Genomic DNA, 23,783 nt, shown 5'->3' with positions numbered 1-23,783 from the left:
ATGATAAACTGTATTTCTATTCCTTACACTTCTTTGCAACATAAAAATCTGTGCTGCTCTAAATGAACTTTAGTTTCAGTGTCGGCTCAAATGCATGCACAGTATGAAAGGCTTTGTTATCCTACACGCAGCCCCAGTGGGAATCATCCCTTAACCCAGAAATCCTCAGCAGAAGGAGATTTGTCCAGTTTTAACAAGGCTGGTGGACAGTACGTTTGTCATTCTCCTCTTCACTCTTCTACCTAAAACACTGGATTTAATAAGGAGGTAGAGAGTCAGATTTTATTTATTTATTTTTTTTTTTTTTTGCCTAACAAGGAGGATGCCGTTTAATGTGAGCCACCTGACAGTGGCTGTGAGAGCAAACATTTTGACAGCAGGTGTGTGGTAGTCGGTTTGTTAAAATTTAACAAGGACGCTGGACTGAGGATCTGTCAGTCTGTCTGTCAAACATGTCACCTGATCGCATTCTGACAGCCTCCGGGGGAGCGGTGCGGGCTGGTGGTATCCGGGACGTGCGAGGATTACACTGCCCAGGAAGTGAGCCGCAATTACAGGTCGGACCAAGTTGACACGCTGGTCCCATGACTGTGTTAACAACTGTGCTGAGCTAAATGCTAAAGTGTTAAGCATGTTAAAATAACAAGGTCAGCAACACTGATGTTTAGCAAGTATTTTTACCTTTGCCTGCTAGCATTTGCTAATTAGTGTTAAAGACAATGCACAGCTGAGGCTGACAGGAGCGTCTTTAGTTTTGTAGGTATTTGTTTATTATTCGATTTGTTTATTTATCTCATCGTGGAATTTGACCTGATGATGGCGCCTCATGAAAAGTCATCTCGAGGAGGAGATGAATGTCTGTAACAAACTTTATAGCAGTTTTATTAACAGTTTTTGAGCGATTTCCCTCAAAACCACGATAGTCAACCTCACGCGGAAAATCGCAGTGCTGTATTGTCAGCAACCGGATCTCGACAAGTGTCACGTGGACACAAAAGGAAAGTCCCATAGATCACCAAAATCATCAGCAATCATTGTTTGGAAACCATTAATGTTTGCACAACATCCAGTAGTTGCTGACATATTTCAGTCTTGTCCGGACAACAACGTCGTCCTTGAATTGTTTTTACACCTTGTCCTATATATTTTAGCCTTAACATAAACAGAAAGATTTGAAGTCAAAATGTGGTTTATAGCAGAGCAGCTTCCTTGACCTCAGTGTTGGCAAAGCCCAGGTTTTGGTGTTTTGGTGTTTGGTAGCATTTTTGCATCCATCCTGCGCAACAGCTGAATGTGCCAACCCAATCGGTATGATAAATGTTGGCGACTGGGTTGGCGAAATATTGCAAGAGTGTTTCTGCAATACTATAAGCTGAACCATTTCTTCATGTTACAAGTGTTGCTTGCACTGGTTAGCTTTAGACAATAAATCCACTTGGTTAGGGGTCAGAAAAGATCACGCCAATAACACGGCTGGAGATTTCCAGACTTTTCTTCAAAAATGTCAGTCTTTTTTGTCACCACAATTGCGACGCCATGCTCTAGACATGAAAGTCAGGTCATGAAAATCTAACATTTCATATTGGTGAGATATCAATGTGATACCTAGCCTGTGACAGGTACAAATGTCAATGTATCAGTGGTTTTAAGACGCAGTGTTCCTACATTTTATCCAAGCAGCTAGGAAAGATTAGGCTCAGTTTTAGAGTTGCAGGTATGTGTGACTTAACATACAGAGAGGAGATCGATTCAGCGTCACACTGTGCTAAATATGCATCCAGGGAATCAGCATATTTCTCAAGATGTTGAAGTTTGCACTTAAAAGAGCAAACTAAGAGTTATATGCTTTTTTTTTTTTTTTTTTTTTTTTTTTTGGCAAGTGCTCGCAGCTCAGGGACACTTATTTATTTAGTCAGCACCAGTTTAGGCCTGCAGAAGGTTCACTACAGGAGCCCTTCGTCCCCGGGAAAGAATAATGACAATGGACAGATAAAGGGAAGTCACCACATTAAACAGCATTAAGCCACTCGGCACCAGACGCATTACCCAGAGAGAAAGAGGGGCTGAAGGAAGGGATGAGAGGGGAGAGAAAATGACAGCGAGGCAAAGAAAAAAAAAAAAAAAAAAAAAGACAGAGGCGGTGATAAATCGGAGGGCTAATCCGGGCTACTACAGGAGGATTAAATCGTTCTCCGGCTGCGCGTTTCGCCCGCTCCGTCAGACGCCAGAGGTTAAGCAGACCGTTCTCTACCTGCACGCTTTTTTCTTCCTTTCCCTCGTTCCCTCCGCCACCCTCTCTCCTTTTCTCATCCGTCTGATGGCATTAGAGCGGTGGAAGTCTTTAATCGTCAGAGCAATGTAGTGATTCGCACCACACACACACACACACACACACACAGGAGTGTAGAGCAGATGGAGTGTCGGGCTAATAGATGTCAGTGTTTCTGATAATCTGATGGAGGGGAGTGATAACAGAGAGAGTCATTGATTTCCCTTGTGGCAGGCGTGCACAAGTGTGTGTGTGCACGTGCATGTGTGTGCACGCACTGTATGTATCTGAGGATGAGGGAGTACAGTATGTGTTTTATCGGATTTGTGTAATCCAGTCATGCACTGAACCCCAATAGGTGGCCTGTTAGAGCCAAGTGTCTGTCTATTTCCATCAAGCTCAGTGCAGAATTCCCTGATTTAGAATCAATCAACACACACACACACACACACACACACACAAAAACGCCTTTTCTTGCAGTATAGAAGAAATTGACCAAAAATTCCAAGTTTTGTGGAACTTTATAGCAGTTCAGTAGTTTTAGTCAGCCCACGAATGGTCACATGAAATGAAAACATCGTCCACGCTGCTGTACTTCACTTTGCCCTCATTCCACAGTGTACACTTAACCAACCTACACCATCTGTACAAGCCGTGACTGGACAGAACCATTTATTATTACAGGTAAGTCTCAGGTAATCAGGCCCTAACGGAGTCTATAGTTGCTGTTTTTTTTTGTTTTATTTTTTACAATTTTCCGTGGAGATCCAGAGAGAAAATGTAGTGGAATGTTATTGTGGTTTTTTTTTTAATCAGCTTGACAATATTGATTTTGTATAAGATTTTTTGAGCAGGCTGAAATAAATATTTAGATCTGAGATGTTCAGCACTGTCTGCCTCCCCAGCTCCTTGAACCCACTGAACCTCTCGTGCAGGACGCAGTTTTGTTCCATCCTCCATTCGGCTTTATATTCCACTGGGAGCGCGTCAGAGGCAGAGCGTCATCCCTGCCTTCGTTGATGACTTGCTCGTTTTTTGTTTATTCAACTTTTTTTTTTTTTCCCTTTTTGTGCTTCTGCGATGGCTGAGCAGGCTACGTGCTTAAATGTTTTTCATTGTTTGGATAATCTAAGGTGTTCATTGTTAATATTTCCAACTTTGTTGGAGTCCGAGGTCGATTCTTGAGGAAGATAGTTGATTGTTTTGGTTTTCAGTGTTTGCAAGGTCTTTCTGGTGAGATTATCCGTAAAGAGCTTCCTTCACCTGGGAGCACAACTGGGGAACAATAAGAATGTCTTGGATGTTCGCAAAATTGTGTCTTTCAGCGACGGGGCTCCGTCGATGGTGGGAGAACACAAGGACATGGTAACACCGAATACCCAGCGCTCTTAGCACTTCACTGCTTTATCCACAAATCACTGTTGTGTACTAAACTGTGTAGGGAAATAAAGGAGGCAGTTGAGACGGTGACTGGTAAAGACTGGTAAATTTGTTTGCAAGAGTTGCAGCCTGCAAGGTCGCCTTTTCAGAGAACCGTTGGAGGAGATGACAGCAGAACACAAGGATGTTGGTGTGTTGGAGAGGCTGCGACCTGTGAGATACGACCGCGTCATTTTCAGCCAGCCTGCAGAGCTCAAAAGCTCAAGAATTTCAAGAGGTTTCAAAGTGACGAGGTGATGTTCTTCTCTGGTCGGACACGAAATTGCTGGTCAAAGCGGAACCCGAGCGATGAGGGATTTCGAACCCAGGTGGAAGAAGGACAATTCCAGGAACGAGCTTAAAGCTTCCCTAAACTCCGGGGAGACATCCTCCTCACCCCGAGACAGGAAGTCGTCAAGACGCACATCAGATACGTGACGCGTACAGTTGATGGATACCAGCTGAGTGACTATTGGATGAACGTGGCTCTCCACGCTTGACTTGAAAACTCGAGAGCTTTTGTTACTCTCTACCTCACGAAGTTCCCCTACGAAGTTTCATATGTCAGTCATCGTTTTTCCACAGTGAACGCTATCAAGAACCAGGAAACGCAGTGGCGCGCATCGCGGCCATTGTGGCAGGATTCCAACAACAGAACACAGACGCGGCATCCCGGGTTTTACCTCACCTCATCACTCTTTCTTCTCTCACTGGCTGGTGAGTGGACACGCATTTAATTTGTCTTTATTTCATCTTATTGTATTGTAACAACAGTAGCGACAACAATACTACCAATTATTTCACTTGTGCAGCACTTTTCATACTTCAAATGCCACAAAGCTTAATTAAAAAGAACAAACAGATGAAATGAGAGAACAGAACCGCCGCAAAAGGCAGTTCTGCTCAAACAAACCTAAGTTGGTAGAAGTTAATATAACAATCGAATTATAAAGTGGTAATTTGTAAGGATTATAGAGGTAATTAAAAAGTACAAAACAAACACAAATTATACAGTTTGTACAGAAAAATATAATACTATGTTGTATTAAGAGTGTATATAGTGTATATAGTGTCAAAATAGTAATTTTGTGTTGTTGTCTTATAGAAGTGTGAACATATTTAGTTGTCTTCCTGTTTGTTTGTGTGTGTGTTCATACATATATAATAATACTTACCTGTTTGGGGCCTTGGTGTTAATTCAGCAAATATTGAACATGAAGATAAAAAAAACAAAAAAAAAACGATCAAGGCTGATCACAGGAGGACACTCGACACATGTTGAGGTGAGTCTTTAATGGCAGGTGTGAACTGACGGGCTGAAAGCTGTCCACTCAGGACGGATGGTAATACCAAAGGTAAACAGCCCCTCAGTTCAATAGCAAAAGCAAAATTATCCCCATTGCATGGGGAAGTAATATGAATAATATCCCCAACAGGCTAAAGCAGGCATCTGTCCCAGGACACCCAGATTTCCTATCTTTGTCTGCTTTGTATTGAACTGAATGTTTGGAGGTTTTGGATTGAAAACAGGATATGGACAGGACCTCATCTCAGACAGGACGTTTGTCGTTGTTTTCTGTCATTTTGTAGACCAAATGATCAACTGAGTTGGAAACTGACTGGGAGTTTTATCAGTGGGAGCTGCCGTCCGTCAGTGGTGACTGGAAAGCTCCTCGGCAACATCAGCCTGATGACAACCTGCAAAATGACATTCAGCAGGTTTACGTGATGTTAGAAAAAGTCGCACTAGCACAAGTCCGACTGAAACCGGTCTTTAAAAGTCCATGTAAACATGTTGTTTCTAAAAGCCAGGCTTACACACGCAGATATAACGTGGTTTGAAGTCCATTTACACTTAGTCAGAACCAAACTAGCCTCGGCGTTCTGCGCATACACCACAGTCTCCATGCCAGGCGCTGACCCGGAAGTCGTCCCTTGCATAAATCCGTAGCAGGAAGTTGGGGGGAAAAAAATGAAAGAAGACGACTAAGGTATTAAAACAATACATATTCTGTAATGTACAGGGACAAAAAATCTTCTGCGTTATCACTGTTTACTGTACAGCCCATTTGCTGCTCCTTAACCTGTTTGCCGTGTGACATAACAGGTCGGCCGGATGAAGTGTGCATGAACGCAGTGACTGTCTTTGTTACGTCTCATGGATTGTTGCTGTTATCGTCTTTCGTCTCCTTTGGAAAATTTAAAAATACGAAATAAAGGACCGGGAGAGCCAGGGACAGAACTGGCAGTGTGCTGAGCCCAGGGTCGGCACCTTTTTAAACTTAAGCGATGTAAGACTTGCACCGGCACCTGCATTATTACGTAAACTCGAGGCCCCGTCTCGTGGTGCGTTGCTGAGTTGACGTTTAGTCTTGCCTCCATTATTCTGGTATATATTATGTTTATATTTACATAATCCTTGAGATCTGGGAACACGCTGACAGTCCTAAAGAAGGGGTCCGAAGGGGCAAGAAGCTCCAACTCAGGCAGTCGGATGGTCTCGCGCGTCGCTACTGTACAGCGCACACGCGGAAGATACGAGCGTCGACATTATACAGCACAGAGACTAATGTGTATGCAGAGCTGAATCTGCAGTCGGCACACACTCCACATCCTCTTACATTTCACAGAGAACTTGTCACACGCTGAAATCTTCACCTGTCTTTGCACACATTTTCTCTTGAAGCTGCAGATAAAAAAAAAATCCTTTTTTTTTTAAAATTTTTTTTTTTGCCACAACCTTCCTCTTTGTAAACGTGTGATGACAGGCGTGGGTGTTTACCTAGGCAACGCGCACGTGCCGCATCTGAAAAGGTTCAAGCAGACACCAGAATACTCCTTTTTTTTTCTCTCTCTCTCTTTCTGTATTCGCTGTACAACTCCCACCTCCACCCCCACCACCAACTCCCCCTGCACCCCCCCCCCCCCCACCCCACTCTGCACCTCCACCCCTCCTTCCCCTCGCTGCAGTGGTAATTGGGTCTGACACGGGCTCAACAGGGAGAGAGCGAGGACGCATTTGAATGCGCCAAATGTCGTCCTCCTCACTTCTCTCTTCTAACCTGCTGCCTCCCAGCTCCCAGCCCCCCCCCCCCCCGCTCGCCGCTGTTACCGTAGCAACATCTGCGTGACCGCATCCCGCGCCCTCCCTCCCCCCCCTCCTCCACCCCCGTGTCATTTCTTTTATTAAGATTGGCCGCTAGTGCCCAAATGTGTGTGTGTGTGTGTGTGAGGTGCATAGCAGCAGAACGTTGCCAGCCTAACTCCGCGCTCCGAGCCAATTACCACAGCCTCACTACAGAATTGAAAGCTACAACTCAGGAAGAATTACCCCGAGCAGGGAAAATGTAGCCACTTGAGTCAAACTTGTTACATTGGGTCAATCAAGTACATTATTGCACACCTGGGCACACCTCAGCGTTCCTCAGAGAGAGAGGATATCTCCTGATGTACAAGTCACACAGCTGCCAGGGAAACGGCCACACTGCTTTGGAAAAAAAAATCAAAAATCAAATTTTCCTTTCAAAAAAGAAAAAAAAAAAAAAAAAAAAGAACAGTAATGGAAGTCAATTATAAATGGTTTGAGCAATCATTTTCTCTTCTATCGTCTCTTCTATCCAACTCGAATCCTAGTTTTTCCCATGTAGTTCCGGCTCAGGCCCGGGGACATCAATCTTCTCCTCCGTCCTCCCAATTATTTACATTTTAGTGCCCACAGGCTAAAGGGCCGAGGGAGACGACTCGCAGCTGTTTCCTAAGAGTTGTTCCGAATGGAAACTTTGTCTTTGAATTTGAAAACAAACTGTTTTAAAGGGCGCTGGTTCACGATTCTCTGTCGGCCATCTGTTGCATTGATGTGCGCTGCCCTATTAAACCAAACCTCTGACTTGATCTCACAAAAAAACTGGCAATGCTGCCGGTTTTAATGACTGCGCATTTATTATTTTTTTCTTTAATATTACCACGATTGATTCCTCCAACAGTTCGCCTCTGAATTTTGAAAGGTATCTGAAACTTTCGACTTTATACATGATGCATGTGGCCCATTTAAACCACAGTCGAATACTGACCTCCTCTTGCTTCCAGCACCTACAAACATGTGCATCCTGCTGCCATTCCTATGCACTGATTATTTTTCTCTGGTTGTGCACTTATGCTGACAATAAGTCTAACCTGAACTGAGATAAACCAGGATTTGTCTCAGTTATCCCTGACGGATGATTTAGAATTCAAATAACACTAATTTATCTGCACTTGACTGATTCTTGATCAGCTCTGTGCCCTTTGTCCGAGCCTGAATGATAAACGACATCCGTTCATGTTGTTTTAGCAGTTGTTGTTTTAATATGAACAGGAAATAGTTTTTGTTTGCACTGGCTGTAACTTAATCTAGCTCCAGATGACATCGCTGATATAAAATCCCAGTGATGATCGATTAAATACAGGCATCGTTTATGTGAATCCCTTGTGCGCGTGAAGGTAATCTGAACTCTGGAAGACTCCTCGACGAACCAAAACACTATCCGAGAGAACGTTGAACCACTGATTGGATTATGTAAAAAAAAAAAAGCTTGTGCCAAAAACGGAGTTTGGTTTCATGAAAATCATAGAAATTCTCATAGCCGCTGTGTCAGCAGATCACTTTTGTGCCAGTCATCTTTGTTGGGAGTCAGCTGATTAAGCTGAAGAGGACCTAATGTATAAACTCTATGGGCTCATTAGTGCGGAGGACCGTGTCAAGTTGTCTTACTACAGCACATTCATGAATGGATGAGCATGCTACTTGGCAACAGGCGTGCTGTATATTCCACAGACTTTATTAATGCAGACAATCACAGAGGCTCACTGAGCTCTGGCAATGTCCTTGTTAACAATTCATGTTTCCTACGTGCCTCTTCAACGTCAGACTGAAACTGTTACTGTGTTTGTAGGCGTCTTCATCTTCGTATCTTCATGCAGGGACTCACTGGCACTGCATCAAAAGGGCGATTAGTAAGATATGGCCAGGGATGTAGTTTGGAACATCCAAAAATGAACTAACATTATCATCAGAATCTAAAGAAACAACAGCGTTCACATTGTGTCAAAGATGTGTATGTACTCTGTCGCAGAGATCTTTACTGAAGTAGCATGCAACCCAGCTAGCCCCAGACCATAATATCGCTTTGTACCTCAGCAGGCAATAATCTGACGGTCCCTGATGTTTCAGCTGGGATATGTAGCTCTTAGCATTTGGTGTGATACATAAACTAAACCCGTCAACATGTCAAAAGAGTTCATATATTTTCACCGTTTTTCCTTAAAAGACAGACACATACAACCATGTTTTGAGCTCATCATAAAACACACTTTATTCAAACTCAACATATATGAAACAAAACTCTTAAAAATTCACATGCACAATCACCACTGGTTTACCTGCTGCCAACTCCCGACTCTCTCTCTCTGTCTCGTCTGCAGGCCTCTCCTGCTCCCGCCTGCCATGTCCTCTCGCCCCGCAGAGTCACAGTCCCGATCAGAGTCGCTGTAAATCACCTCTGTATGTCAAACTGGCATCTGTTGGTTTCAGAATTTATGTTGACTCTCCGCCCGATGTCCAGCTGTGTTCACTGCGAGGCGGCTGAGCCCGGTTGAGCCGAGCCCTGCGTGTGCTCGGCTCGCTTCTGAGGAAATTGCAAAATATTGACATACATGTTGTGTGTCTTGATACAGCCTAATGCGGCCCTAATCCAGTCGTGATCAGCTAATAGGGCCACTTAGCTGCAGTGTTGACTGAACTAACTTGCTAGTGACAGCTGGTAGCCACAGCCAAAGACACCCACTGTGAAGAGGATACTGAGCGGCAGTTAATGTCGACTCTGCTGATATATTTTTGGAGATACATTGGAACCTATATCGGAATTTCTCTGTGAAGTCCCCGTCTTCTCATCTCCTTGTCTTGTTGTTTCAGATTTGATATTTTTTTAGTTTCTAGAAAACCCAGCTCGTACCTTGATCTCCTGAGATTCAACACTGTAGGGTAGCTTGTGGCTCTATCTGTCCAACTAAACAAGCGTTCCTTTTATTACTGCAAATGTTCTCATCTTGCAGTGTGCAGAAAGCATTTGAGGAATCAATAATTCACTCAGTTAAAATGAAATGTAAGGGCGTCTGTAGCTCAGCGGGTAGAGCAGGTCGACTAGTGATCGGAAGGTCACTGGTTCAAATGATGAGCTGGCGACTTATCCAGGGAGTACCCTGCCCTCGCCCTGAGACAAGGCTGGGATTGGCTCCAGCAGCAACATGGAAAGGGATAAGCGGTTCGGACAATGACATGACAAAATGAAATGTATGCAGCTTTAATATTAAAAGGAAAAATAATTAAATACACATGTAAACTGGTTGAGTTTGGAAGACTTAAAGACACACATAAGACTGTCACAGGATATGAATGGTTTAATAAAATCAAACAGTACATCACAGGTTTGATGAATTAGAGTCATGGCCAGGATTACCTGAGCTTATTCCTGCGTTACAAAATATACAAAACCAGAAAACTCAAAAGCAATAAAACTCCATCAGTTCTTCTTTCAATCAGAGATCAAGACATGGACGGTCCCTATGCACTCAATTCACTTCACTTTTCTTTTCTTTTTTTTTTTTAAATTTCATCCCAACAAAAGCAGCTGAAGTTTGGACGTTAACCAGATCTCACATTCAGATGGAGCAGGAATGACCCTGAATGGATATCTGCAACTCACATCTTAGAAATACTTTCTTTTGCTGTTGCGAATGACTCGATTGAAAGTGTACTGACTCATACCATGAATCTAAAGCACACACACACTTTTTTTTTTTTTTTTCCGTTTCAGAAGCTCCTCTGTAGCTGTGCAGAATTATAAAGAAACTTTACTGGATGATACCAAGGATAAATAGCATATTAAGAAACTCTTAAAAACAAGGCATGCTAACAGCAAATCAACTCTCTCAAATTTCAAAACAGGATTGCGACGGGAGCGGCTCTCGGTGCCAGAGTAAAAGCCTTCGTTGAGTAAGTGTTTTACCCTTTTCTTTCCCGTCTTCATCCGTGGTTCACCAGCAGGTTCTAGGATAAGAAGAGGAGAAAAAAAACAACTGAGAATTAGTCCATTTGCACTCCTGCCCGACCCTCTGACCTTTGAGATGCTCTTACGGGTAGGAGGTGCTCACATTATGACCAAACTTTTATAGCATTGATTGACCAACACTGAAAGGTCAGACGTTGTCGTGGTATGAATTGTCTCAGAAGTGGGGAGGAGTGAACCCGTCGAAGGATGTTGCTCAAGCCCAACGTCACTGTTCAACAGCCTCGATCATGTTGCAGTGAGGCGGATGGGACTGTCATTAGCTTTGTGTTATTTCTCATTTGTTGGAGTTTTGGACACATTTCGATGGCACTAAACAGAATGTTAAGGCATCAGCAAAGTTACAGTTCATCTTGAGGGGGACATGAGTGTTGGTACCAAAAATCAATTCAATACCTGTTGACACATTTCACTCAAAAACCTCACACATCAGTCTTGTCGTGTCACTAGAAGAAAAGTCGGGGATCACCACAATTATTTGGATACGTCATCAGATGGAGTGCCAGTCAAGCACGATTTGAGATCATTCACAGGGTAAGTGCAAGATTTGAATTAATGGTGCAACTAAATGTGAATTCAGGGGATCAATTAAGTCACTAAAGCTGTGTTTCCACCAAAGTCCCTTCAGTAAAGTACTCCTTGGACATAACCCTCAGCTACTGTACCCAAACCAATAGTCACTTTTGCATTTCATTCTTTCTTCTGCTTCTCTCTCTCTCTCTCTTGCTCAACATAAGGGGGAAAAAAAAAGAAAAAGGCTGACACGGAGTGGTTCAGTTGGTACCATCCACAAAAATCGCCATTGTTATGTGTGACAAAATGAAGTGAAGCTGACTACCCTCTGAAAATGGGGCTTAAGATTAATTCTCTGGGCACCATGAATATCACGAAGAGCACCGTTAATTTGTCGAACCACTTTTCTTAAAAGGACATAACGTCTGTGCAAAATGTCATGGCAATCAAGCCAACAGCTGTTGAGGTATTTCTGTCCGGGGCAAACTGAAGGAATGAACACCGGACTCACTGGCACCGACATCCATAGAGCTGCGGCGCTCTAATAGCTAATCATACTGTTTGAGATGCAATAAAAATGTTGATCTAACTAAAAACGGATTAAATATCTGATTATTTTGTGTTAACATACGAACAGGTGGAGTCTTGTGGCCCACAAAACTTGAATTTGTCATTCAAGACAACTGAAATCACCAGAGACGGCAACTGCACTTCTTTCTTTTGATAAGAGATTAACAGTGGCTGCCTTCCCCTCACTTTCTGCTGAGATACCAGCTGTATCAACACCATCTCCACCTGCTGCAGTCTGAGCCGCCGGACCCGCTGCTCCTTTCCAATCGCGCTCACTTCACAAGCTGCGGTGGCTGGAATATATATTTGTGCCTTTTGTGTGTCCTGCTATGCCACTCAATCTCTTTTTTTCATTTCCAATAAGGTTTGCCTGACTCCTACTGCATTAGACCCTAAGATTGGAGTGTTGCAACTGTATTTATGAAAGTTTTTATCACGCGATGGTGAAATGGGGCTGATGTAAATGATTATTATTATTTTTTTTTTTTTTTCTCAAATCAAGACCACAGTTAGCTCGCTACTGACCCGCTACTGAATCTGAGGTGCAAGCAGCCGACCTTTAGTTCTGCCAATGTCAGGTGGCCACACACGTACAGACAGAAACACTGTATATCATCAGATATCGGATGGATTACCAGAAACATCTGTACAGACTTCCATGGACCCTGAAGAGAAAAAGTCCTATGTCACTTGAGTTAGACATGTTTGGCTGTAAATGAACACATTCATAGACCATGTATAAAGATTTAATAACTAGCTGGCGCTCTCAACTGTCCATCACTTTCACGTATGAGCAAATGCTTGCCTCAGTTTTACACTTGTTCACTGCCAATTAGCAAATGTAAACCCGGGATCAAGCTAAACTACGGTGGTAAAGAAGGTAAACAGAACCCTGCTACACATCATGTGCATCAATTCCAGTGTCGCACATATTATTGATCCAGAGTTCTTCACCATAAAATCAAGGTTACAATCTCTTGTAAATCTGGTTCGGTTTCTCAGTCAGACACACATCAGGACTAAGCCCTGCATGCTTGGCTTCCGCGGCTGGACAGCGACAGGGAGGATGGTTGTCTCAGAAATGACTGCTGGTCCCACTGATGTCCTGTTGCTCCGCTAGCCCGTGTGGAACGATGCAATGAGCTAAACTGACTAAAAGCCAGGGGTGCATTGACCTGAAGCTGGCCGGCAGAGAGGCAGACTGCGTGTTTGTAGTGTATGTGCACGTACGTGTGTGTGTGTGTGTGTGTGGAGAGGGCAGGGTTTCCGTTCTTAGCACTGCAGCGATTGCTCCAGCTGTGAAACTCACACTATTAAAACCACAGAGAGACTCACAGAGCACTGTGATCAATACGGCCTCTCATCTCATCCCTCTGTTTTCCTCTTCCTCACCTTTCATTCTCCTTCCATTCTCCTGTTTCCAGCTCCTCTCTGCTCCAGTCTGTCATTGCCTGTCCTCCTCTACCCTGCACTGTATACGGTAGGTGTTTTAGAATTTGCCCGATTGAACGTGACAGTACTTGAAGGAATAAAGCGACAGGTTGTCGCCTTTTTAACTGTGCAGTAATAATGTGTAATTTCAAAACTATATCGGTGACAAGTAGCTGTGTCAGTTAATCGCTTGTGTCTTACGCAGCAACTTTCAGATTTACTCGTGGGAGTGCATGCTCATCCAGTCTACGTGTGTTGAGCTTTCATCCAGTCCACATGGATTTTGATGCAATTTTCAGCAACAACTCTATGACAAGTAAACAAATATTTCCTTTCAGCCAAACAAAAAAAAAGAAGAAAAAAGAAAAAGACCTGTTTTAAAATGAAAACAAAACAGAGTATTTATGACTCCTCATTACCTGTGTTATTGTTCCCTTTTTTATGCATCTGCTGAGAGCGTTCAGAGTTTTTTTTTTTTTATGTTTATCACTGGTAGTCTATAATTACACACAAAGTAAACCTTCACTTTAAAAAAAAAAAACCTGCTATGAAAATGGTCTTTGCAGCAAGATGTGATAATATGTTATTACCTAGGTCAATAATTAACTTCGAACCTCAGCTTTTAAGCCATCAAGGGGGAAAAAAAAGTTGGTTAAAGCGGTCGGGAACATTTTAATAAGCGACTATTCTCCATGACAACTGGACAATATTCACCCGCTTTTGAAAATGTGGTGATACGATGGAACTCCGGAATAGCAACAAAATCGAGATTGTTTTCAATCTGTAGAAATTTAACTCGGTCAAAGTCTGATGTATGTATATTTTGGCGTCACTGGTGTTAGTACACTTTTCAATACCTCATGACTACGCTTCCTTATCTGCTGCACTCAGCTCGAAGCCCTTTGGTCCCTCATGAAGAAGTAAACCTTTAAAAGATAATCAATACATTGCATCCTTTTAATGGTAATTTTCCAGAGGAGCAGGGCCCTGAATTTTTGTGAAATGCTAAACAAAAATGCTTACTTGTTAGGGACTTGTTAGGGCTTGTGACGCCTAAAAAAAAAAAAAACCCACACCCACCGTTACACAGCCGCTTCTTATCAATTCAAGAAAAGTCTTTTGGGCCCCAGTGAACCCCATGATATTGAAAGTATATGGTTTGGCCAACACTGAGGTTGGCTTCAAAGCCTGGCACTCTTCGTGGGGGTTTGGGTCTCCCACTGTGGCTCTGACAGCAGCCTCCAACTGTGGCTCCCATCACCAGAAACGGGAGTCAGATCAACTCTCACATCCCTGCTGGGCAAGTGTCCGAAACACATCTTCACGCAAGGTTTGAAACGGTCTCTGTCTCAGCACCACGTTTTATTGTGTTCCGTCTTTCAGGCTCGAAACAAAGTCAGCTGGCTAGCTGTGCTGAGGAAGCTAAGCTAAGAAAATGCAAATAACAGCAGCTTCTTTCTATCAGAAGTACCAGAACTAGGAGGCCAGCTAATGACAAATGAACCGTTAATGTATCTGTTCATTAATTTTTCAATTAACGCCAAATCCCAAAGACGTTGACCTTACAATGATAAAAACAGAGGAATATCCCCACCTTTGAGAAACCTGTGGAGAATTGTTGCTTGATGAATGACTTGAAGGTACAAAGTATTCTGACAGGTTCTAAAAAATGGCATCTGTCAACTTCTACTGTCTTATCAAAAAACTGGTAACACTTCACAACTCACCCACTGACAAACTAATGGATTTCCCAGCTGTGGATCTAACTGAGGATCCACGGCGAGTTGGAGTAATCACGGACTAAGAAGATAGCGCCGGGGTGACGACACACTGCCTCCCGGCTAGCGCATTGGTATCTGGACCTTTACAACAAGCCTATATTCATTTCGTGTGGCTCCGGCCAGCACATCAGAGAGTACAGAGAGAGCGGGAGCGGAGGGAGGAGGAGAGGGACAGGGGCCGAGCACACCAGGAGATCGAAAGAGAAAAACAAATAACTAACAGAAAGTCAGGAGAGGCAGAGGAGCAACAGAAGTCCGCCTGTTCTCCATTCTGCCTGACCTAGCCTGGGAGCCTTGACTCAATTGGAAATCCATTTTATCTGATGACTGGCAGGCAATTGGGGCTCCCAGCTGATAGACTCGGGCTCTGTGCTTGATAGGCCTGACCACTCCACCGCTGAGGCACGGGTGGGGGGGGTGGAGATGGAAGGGAACGTGGAGGAGCACACGCACCGCAAAGATTTTCCCCACTAACAAAGTTCATTTCGGGATACCTAGATAATCAGCGTCTTCCACTTCGATAAAAAATGCAGGAACCTGGAGGGCAGCTAATGAATATTTTCATTATCAATTAATCAGTTCATTATTTTTTTAAAGTAATCAGTTCGTCTAAAGCCCAGAGATCTTCAATTCACAATGATGTGAAACAGAGGAAAGCAGCAGATCCTCGCATTTGAGAGGTCGGACACATGATGAGAATTTTTACTTGACAAACGATTTGTCTACAGCAACAAAAAGTAACAGATGATCAGGACAAACAGCGATGAGTAATGAACCGCAAGATTTAGGTACAATCAGTCAATCAATCAATCAATCAATCAATCAGGGCTATACAGAAAACTTTAAATTGGTTAAAAGGCCACCACAGCTTTTGGTGGCACACACAGTCAAAAAGATTACATATATCCCCATGATATCGGTCAAATTTCTGCCTGTGATCAAATTGCTGGATGTATAATGTAAAATGCGTGTGTTATTTTGACTTGTCCTATGTAGGCAAGGTAGAGAATAGTAGAGTTTTTACCTTTTAACAACCTATCAAGGCATTTCCTTGTGTTTCACTGGAGTGGACAGATTAGAAGTTCCACTAACGGTTGAGTATCCAACAAAGTCAGAACCAGCTGCCTCTTATCAGCCATTTGAAAAATGTAGGAGGAAGATTTCAAAGCTTCAGCCATCTGACAAGCACTATTAATGGAGTATACCGGAAGCTTATGAACTTCACCTTCCTTCGACAATACATCGAGATAAAGAAAAAAATGACAAAAAAATGGCGACAGAAATCCCCCCCACCCAAAAAAAAAAAAAGAAAAGAAAAACTGTGACAAATTTGGCAGATATTTATATATCAACCGCAATAACAACTCTTAGATCGGCAGATTTCTTCCTTAGGACATTAGTTACTACTTGACTCTTGCCTGCATCTGGCTATGATGGTCCAGCAATGAAATGTTGCGAAACCCAATGTAGGTTAGTCAGTGTGCAGGAGTTTGCCCCCTTGTTTTAACTGTTCGCAGTTCAGCTTAAAAGAGCTGCTACCATGGCTGTAGACTCCGAGTCGTGTTTTATCGCTGAGAAGTTCACTTGTCTTGGAAAAAAGTTTTCATAATAATATGAAAACATAACGTAATCTTACTGCTTCAAGCACTGAACGGGAGTGTAACTTTAGCCTCTGGCCACTAAATACACTGTACAGCATTGGAGGGGAGGTAGAGTACACAGATGTAGTAAACAGATATAGCTGATACGGCCCTCAGGCTAATTGTAAGGCAACACTTTCGATTGCACTGACCAATGACGCAGATGACGCTGGTAAACTTCACTGACTGAAACACACAGTTACGACTGTTTTGTACAATGCAAATACGCGGCTGCCTTGGAAAGATTGGCTAGACGAACAATTGCAAATTACTGGAGTCAAACTATAAAAAACCCAATTTAAAAGTTTCACATGAAAGTGACTTGTCAACACGGCTCTGGGAGCAAACAATAACACAATGGTATTTATTTATTTACAAAAAGGCCAGAGGAAAAAAAAAAAAGAAAAGAAAAGAAAAAAAAACAAAAAATAATCGATCTTTTGGGAGAACAGGGTGTGAATTGGAGCGCAATCACAAAGAAGAGGCAGGCCTCGACTCATAAAGAGTGAGAGGAGGTGGAGAGACAGATGGATTGAGTGACAACGGGACACAAAGGAAAGGCTGGTACAAAGTGGACTGTTCCGATAATGTTGCGGCTGCTTCGCGGCAACAAAAGCCGGCGAAAAACCCACCTAAAAGCCCTGCTGCCGTCCTCTCTTATCCCAGCTGGTGGTCTCGGTTCCACAAAACCTTTCGCTAAGTGTGTGTGAGAAGGGGGGGGGAGTTGCGATAAAATGCTGACTGAATATCGGTGTGAAATGCTCCCAGAAATCAAAAAAAAAGAAAAAACGTGTCGATTGCTTATGCAGCCGTGGTGGCTTTCAGTGGGACACAATAGAGGGCTGTGTTGCATTATTATTAGGACCCCCATCAGAGAACGCAGAAAAACGGAGTGAGTAGGGGGTCCGGTGGCGCGAGCCGACGGGCGCTGCGGCTGTCAGAAAGGTCAGGGTACAGTGAGCGAGGGGCACAAAAGCTGGTGAAAATGCCTCCCTGAGGAGGCAATTGTGAGTACCCTCAACTCTCCCCCCTCCCGCCACGTCTCCACACCCCCGACTCGCAACTCGTTTGAAAGCTTTGAGGCGCCTGAGGGCCACCGGGGGCCACGAGGCGGATGAAAGAGGAAACGGTGGCTCTAGATTTGGCTTGATGTGCTGTTCGATCGAACACCGCGGCGCGACAAAAGACAGGGGAAAGGAAAATATGGGAGGGGGGGGGAGGGAGAGAAAAGGAAGAATGGGGACAGAAAAAAGGTGGTGGGAGATAGAAACTTAGGAAGTGTTATGTCTCTCAAAGAGAAAGTAAGAGAAACTTGTGTGTGTAATACAACGGTGACTAAGAGCGGTGACTCAGTCAAGTCGGCTCGCAGACAGACACATGCATGGACAGTAAAAGCTAGATTTTTTTTTTTTTTTGGGAAGAGTAAGGTTCTAAATATTTCTTATCGGAGTTCTCTGATGCGGTTTTCTTTGAAAGCCCTCGGCTTCTGAGTGAGCTATTTTTCACAACATGTGGCTGAGGGGGGAAAAAAGAGACGAAGAAAAGAGAATTCTCCACCTAAATACATAAATGTACAGGGTTGTTATTTCACCGGAGCGCCGAATCGCTAGATTAAAAAAATAAAAGCCATACAGCACACAATACAGGACAAGACGAACAACAAAAGAGAAAGAGCGAGAGCAGATAATGACGCTCGGCGGTGATTGGTTGTGATCGGCTGTACAATGATCAATGCCGGCTTGAAAGCAGGCAATGCTCATGGTTTATGACGGCGGGAACAACTGCCAACAGTATGAAAATGAAATCAATAAGTCAACTGCGGAGCAGCGAGAGAGAAATGAAGGAGGTGGCTGGGAAAGAGAAGAGAAGGGGTTTAGAAAGACAGAAACAGATAGGAAAGAGAATAAAACAAGAGAGACAAAGAGAGTGGAGTCGACACAGAGAAGAGAAAAAAAAAAAGATTTGCAGACAGACGTAGAAGCTAGATGAAAGCTGTTGGTTTAAAGAAAGCAGAGGCACAAAAACAAAATTGACAGATGAAGGAGGATTCATTAAAGATAGATAAAAAAAAAAAAGACGCTACAGCAGAAACAAACTGAGGAACAATCAGATAAAACAACTGACACAAACTTTTTTTTTTTTTACAAAACCCCCGGCGCTGATGTAAGGACGTGAAATTGTACCTAACCATAGAATAAACCTCCTTCATTATGGGCGCTTCAATAAGCACTGAAATGTGTCATTTTAAAGCGAGCAGTGCCTACTCGAGAATTAAATGTACTTGTAGAGAAATATTTGACAAGTAGAAAACACAAAAAACAAACAAAGTGTTTTCAGTTTCAAGCTTAAATTTGCCGTGGATCTTGTCTTCACCTCTCTCTGTTCGTCTGAACTCTGTCCACTCGTCCCTGGCTGCTTTTCACTGCGCCAGACAACCGTTGGAATGAAATTGCGGCTTTCAAAGTCATTAAATGAACAGCAACAAAGGAAACACTCTCAAACAACACAGAGACATGATGACTGAGTTAAACTTGAATTAACACCTCGCGGGTACGTGCCTCCACACACAGGTCGAGCTGGGGCTCCTGTGCTATGCCGCAGAACAATGGCCAGAAATTGGCCATTTTTGGATATTAGATTTTGTTGCGTAATGGTGGAACAGGGCCGGACTCCCAGCCTCTGCGACAGTGTATCCAGAACGCTGCGCTTTCATCCACATGGTCTTTTCGAACGGGAGCCACTGGATTTGTCGAACACAAGCCTCAAACGCCCCTCCGTTAAAAAATGAAAAGAAACGCTTGCATTACTGTAATGAACGCAATTAAATCCTGAGCACCTTGCTTTCCACTTTCTCTCATTTAGCTTTTTCTTGCACTAAACTCCCTGCGGCCAGCAGCAGCCTTCATTATGTTTCCGAGTCAACACTTGTACAAATTCAGCTTGTAAAATCAGCCATGCTTGAAATAAATCATCACCGCTCTGACTGCCATCCCGAACGCTCACACACAGCTGCATCACCTGAGCAAGCTTTTTATGGCAACTGCCCCAAATTGGCCACGCAATCAATCTTAAACTGTTTTGCCGTTAGCAAGGCTCTACAACTTTAACTCGTCGACGTACAGACCAGAAAGAAAAAAACAAAAAAACAAACCAAAAAAAAAAACTAGAGAGACCATCAGGAAGAAAATATCAGAGAAACTGAAGGTCCTAGAAAGTTTTAAGATCTGAGTGTGAACTGTAAAAACACACACACACACACACACACACACACACAGCACAGTTAGGGTTGCCATTAGGTGGTGCCTCTCTGCATGGGCCCAACCACCACTGGCCCCAAGGGCGGAGTGGGGCACCAGTTTGGGAAATCATAATTTCAAACATTTTAATAAAGTATTAAGATTCATTCTCTGAATGGAGGCGTGCCATGGTGCAGAGAGCAGTCTCTTCTGTGTGGGAGTTACCACTCGAAGGTCTCCATGATGGAATATTACTCAACACAGGCTGCTGTATCACTCTTCCTCAAAGAGGAAGGAGTAGATACTGTTCCAGAACAGTAGGTACACCTTCACATCATCGACATCTTCCTCAGCTGAGTCTTCACTGAGCTTTAACAGAGCTCTGATCTGTTGGGGACACTCATCCTCGGGTTTATGAAGTAAAACTGGAGTTCAGGTTTGAATTAGCTGGGTGATGGATTGAGGGAGAGCCACCATGTTGTGACATGTCAGAGAATCTCCTGAAACTCCGGATCACAAAACTGGCAAAAGTCTTTGAGGGATTCTCTTCGTGTGGCAGATGAGCAGAAGAAGCCGCGGAGCCTCAGCACGTTTTCCACATCTGCAGTGTGCTGGTCAACAACCTGCTTCACTGTGTTGTTCATTACATGGGCATGGAAGTTCCCTTGCAGAAGACATTTTTGCTTATTCTTCAGGTTGGTGAAGACGGAGTTGTGGATTCCATAACTGACATTAGTATTGTCTGCGTTATATGCTTATATCTAACGTTAAACCAAATTTACAAAGGGCTTGTTGTATGCAATCTACAATCCCAGCAGCTGACTCTGTATCTGTATTCTCTATGAAATCCAGCATTTAGTTGGTGATCCCACTTTCTGGCCTGAAGTGTTGTACAGCAAGGGGGGCTATCAGTTTGTCACATTTTATACTGTTAACTCATACTGTGCTGAAGGATCCAATTTTCCACGAGGAACTGTGAGACTGCTTTTTGGCTCTTGGTGGTCCCGACACTCGGGCAATGTTAATCTCCTGGACCACCATGCGCCACAGAAAAACATGCGCCGACATATTTTACAGTTTGATTAGTATTTATTTTCTCTGACACTGTCAAGCAAAGCATTTGTACCCATCTATCTCACACCAGTGCTATCAGCGAGGTGAGTTATCCATACAGCCCAAAGGATTCTAAAAGACGGCACCTACCCCAGCCACAGTCAGTTCGCCCCGCTGCCATCTGGAGAATCCGCAGCCATGAAACGAGACTACGGAGCAGCTTCTTTTCTCAGGCTGTGAGCAGAAATCCTTCCGCCCTCCACTCCAAAATGAGCTTCAGCTCAAATTTTGTTCTACAACCTTGTTGTACAAGAACGATTATCAATTACACCTTTAACCTTTTAATTTGACACTACTTGAAAGATATTCCTGGAATAATTACTATGGCTCTACCGGTCATATTGGTGTGAATAAAGCAGTAGAAGTGGAAATCAGCAAACTGGTCAATGTGTTTAGTAGCCATATGGAAGAAAAAAACAAAAGAAAATGAAAATAACAATAAAAATATGACAATTACCACATAACTATAGTTATGAGGCTGCGTGTGGGATGTTCTGATGAATGAAAAAGCGACAGCCCTACGTCGCTCAGTCTCGAAGTTAGCCCCCGCACTGACAGCATGTCAGGGTACGCCGCTGTCCTGCGGCCATCAAAGTCCCATAAAGGCAGACATATTGTGATCATCCACCATACACTGACTACATCCTCTGTCTGTATGATGCAAATGGGCAACAAATGTCACATTGCTGGTGGGAGCGGCGCTTAAAAATTAATTTTACAGCCGCAGTTTTTTTTTCTAAAAAATTATTTAATATGGCTTTTATTTATTTTATTTTTTTTGGCTTACATGACCAAATAAATAAACACAGAAAACATAATGAATGATAAACATGTTCATGGGTGTTCTTCTACTTCCAGAATTAAAAAAAAAAAAAAAACAAAAAAAAAAAACAACTTTGGTCAAAAGACCTTCATCACTGCACCACACATGCCACCACTGTGTTGTGGTGACTCTTGATCAAATTTTGCTCGCCACTGTGAGCCGGGGAGGAAAAAAAAGAAGTCCTAAAAAGCGTCTTTTTTTTTTTTTTTTCCCCTCCGTGTCTGTAGGCAGTCACAGCTAATGAGGCACAAACAGACCTTCCACTGAGAGCAGAGGGGAAACAAGAATCTGACGAAAATGTGCTCCAAGTGTATGCCACCTTTTCAAATCTATCCAATGTCTTTTAAAAAAAAAAAAAAAAAAAAACATGGAAAAGTAATTCTGAATAATTTGTTAAGATTTATTTTTAGATTTATCTTTTTTTTTTTTTTTTTTTACCTCTTGGTTTTTATTCCTACTTCCTTACGGTGGGCAGGGAATCACGTTATCAGAAGCATAGTGTCACAAACAGAATGTCAAAGGATTAAAAAAAGAAACATTTTTTAAAAAGTGCTGTCTGCTCCACAGTATATCGACTTTGTAGAAAAGTTCCGCGCTTTGAAGAAGGATATGAAGACACCGCATGACTTTAGCCCCAATTAAAGCAACCTACACTTATTTAGAAGCTCCGTGTGTAACTCCGGAGTTTTTAATCTGAGACGTTTTCTCTGAGAACAAATATAGAAATTGAGGGAGACTCCGTTCCTTAATTAGGCGTAGTTTGAAAAAAAAAAAGACACTTTGTAATATTTATTCATGCATAGCGACGGGGTGAAAGTGGAGTTTGACTACTCAAAAATTGAGGAGTACATACTTAAGTGAAAGTTTGTGTGAAACTTTCTGTCTGTGTGTGCGTGTGTGTGTGTGTGGTCAGTAGCAGGTCCAGAAAGCAGCAAAGGCCCCTCATTCTTCTTCATTAGTGTTGACTGCCGAGGGGCCTGCCATCTCTTCCTCGCTCTCTGCATCTTTTCATCCTCTGTCCATCCCTAACTCTTCCTCCACAACCACTTACCTCCTCGCAGTGTCCACCCGTCTTTTCGCGCCCGCTCCCCCTCTCCCCCTCTCTCTCTCCTCGCCCCCCATCTGCCCGAGTCTTTCTCCTCCTCCTTTTTTTCTCCCACCCCATCTCCCATCATCCCTCGCCTGCCTCCGTTCTTTTCGGCTGTGCACCTCCTCCTCTCCATCATTTCCTCCTCGCTTCTGCGCACCACGCGCCTTCCTCCCTTGGCTTTCTTCAATTTCTCAGTGTTCACCATCGTGTTTTAAAAGCAGAGTTCTTTTGCATTTCCTGACTACTTTTTCTAGATTTTCCTCCTCTTTTTTCCACCTCATTCATTTCTCTGTTTTTATTCTTGTAATGTCTGTCCGTTGGTGCTCATCGCAGGCTTCATCGCTCCTTTTCCCAACCTCTCGCTCTTTCGTACTGCCCTTAGAGGAAGTCTGATTTTTTGTTTCACCGAAAGTGATTTTCAGCTTCTTCCTGTCAACATTTAATCTCAGCCTTCACTTTAGACCTAATTGTTTTTTTTTTATTTTCACTGCTTTCTTGTCACTCTGCTGCACTCTCCTCTCCATCTTTTCCACTTTTCTTTGTGCGTCTTGTCCTTCTGAAGGTCCTTCTGCTTACTTGTCATTGGCTTTTCACATCTACCATTCCATCCAACACTCTGCAGATCTCTGTAAATTTAAAGCTTTTTATTTTGTTCCTCCCCGTCAGCACGATTCTTTGTCTTCAGCCTGTGTATTTTTATTCAGTTTGTTTGTCTATATTGTTATCTGCCAGCAGAGTAGCTGAGCTGCTGTGATCTTTCTACCGGCATGACTCCTTCTCAATCAACAATAAAAC

The 23,783-nt window shown here is 43.2% G+C and overlaps 1 protein-coding gene across 2 annotated transcripts in view; it reads right to left on the bottom strand.

The window, feature by feature from the left end:
- Positions 1 to 10,103: 10,103 nt before the first annotated feature.
- chchd6a (coiled-coil-helix-coiled-coil-helix domain containing 6a) overlaps positions 10,104 to 23,783 on the bottom strand; it is a 78,327-nt gene continuing 64,647 nt past the window's right edge. For both annotated transcript variants that reach the window (XM_037105117.1, XM_037105118.1), the window contains one exon: positions 10,104 to 10,772. In XM_037105117.1, coding sequence (XP_036961012.1) covers positions 10,749 to 10,772 — 24 coding nt within the window. In that variant the 3' untranslated portion in view covers positions 10,104 to 10,748. The remainder of the gene's footprint in view (positions 10,773 to 23,783) is intronic.

This window comes from Acanthopagrus latus, chromosome 7, assembly GCF_904848185.1.
Source record: "Acanthopagrus latus isolate v.2019 chromosome 7, fAcaLat1.1, whole genome shotgun sequence".
Lineage (NCBI taxonomy): Eukaryota > Metazoa > Chordata > Actinopteri > Spariformes > Sparidae > Acanthopagrus > Acanthopagrus latus.
This window is presented reverse-complemented; position numbering and strand designations above follow the sequence as displayed.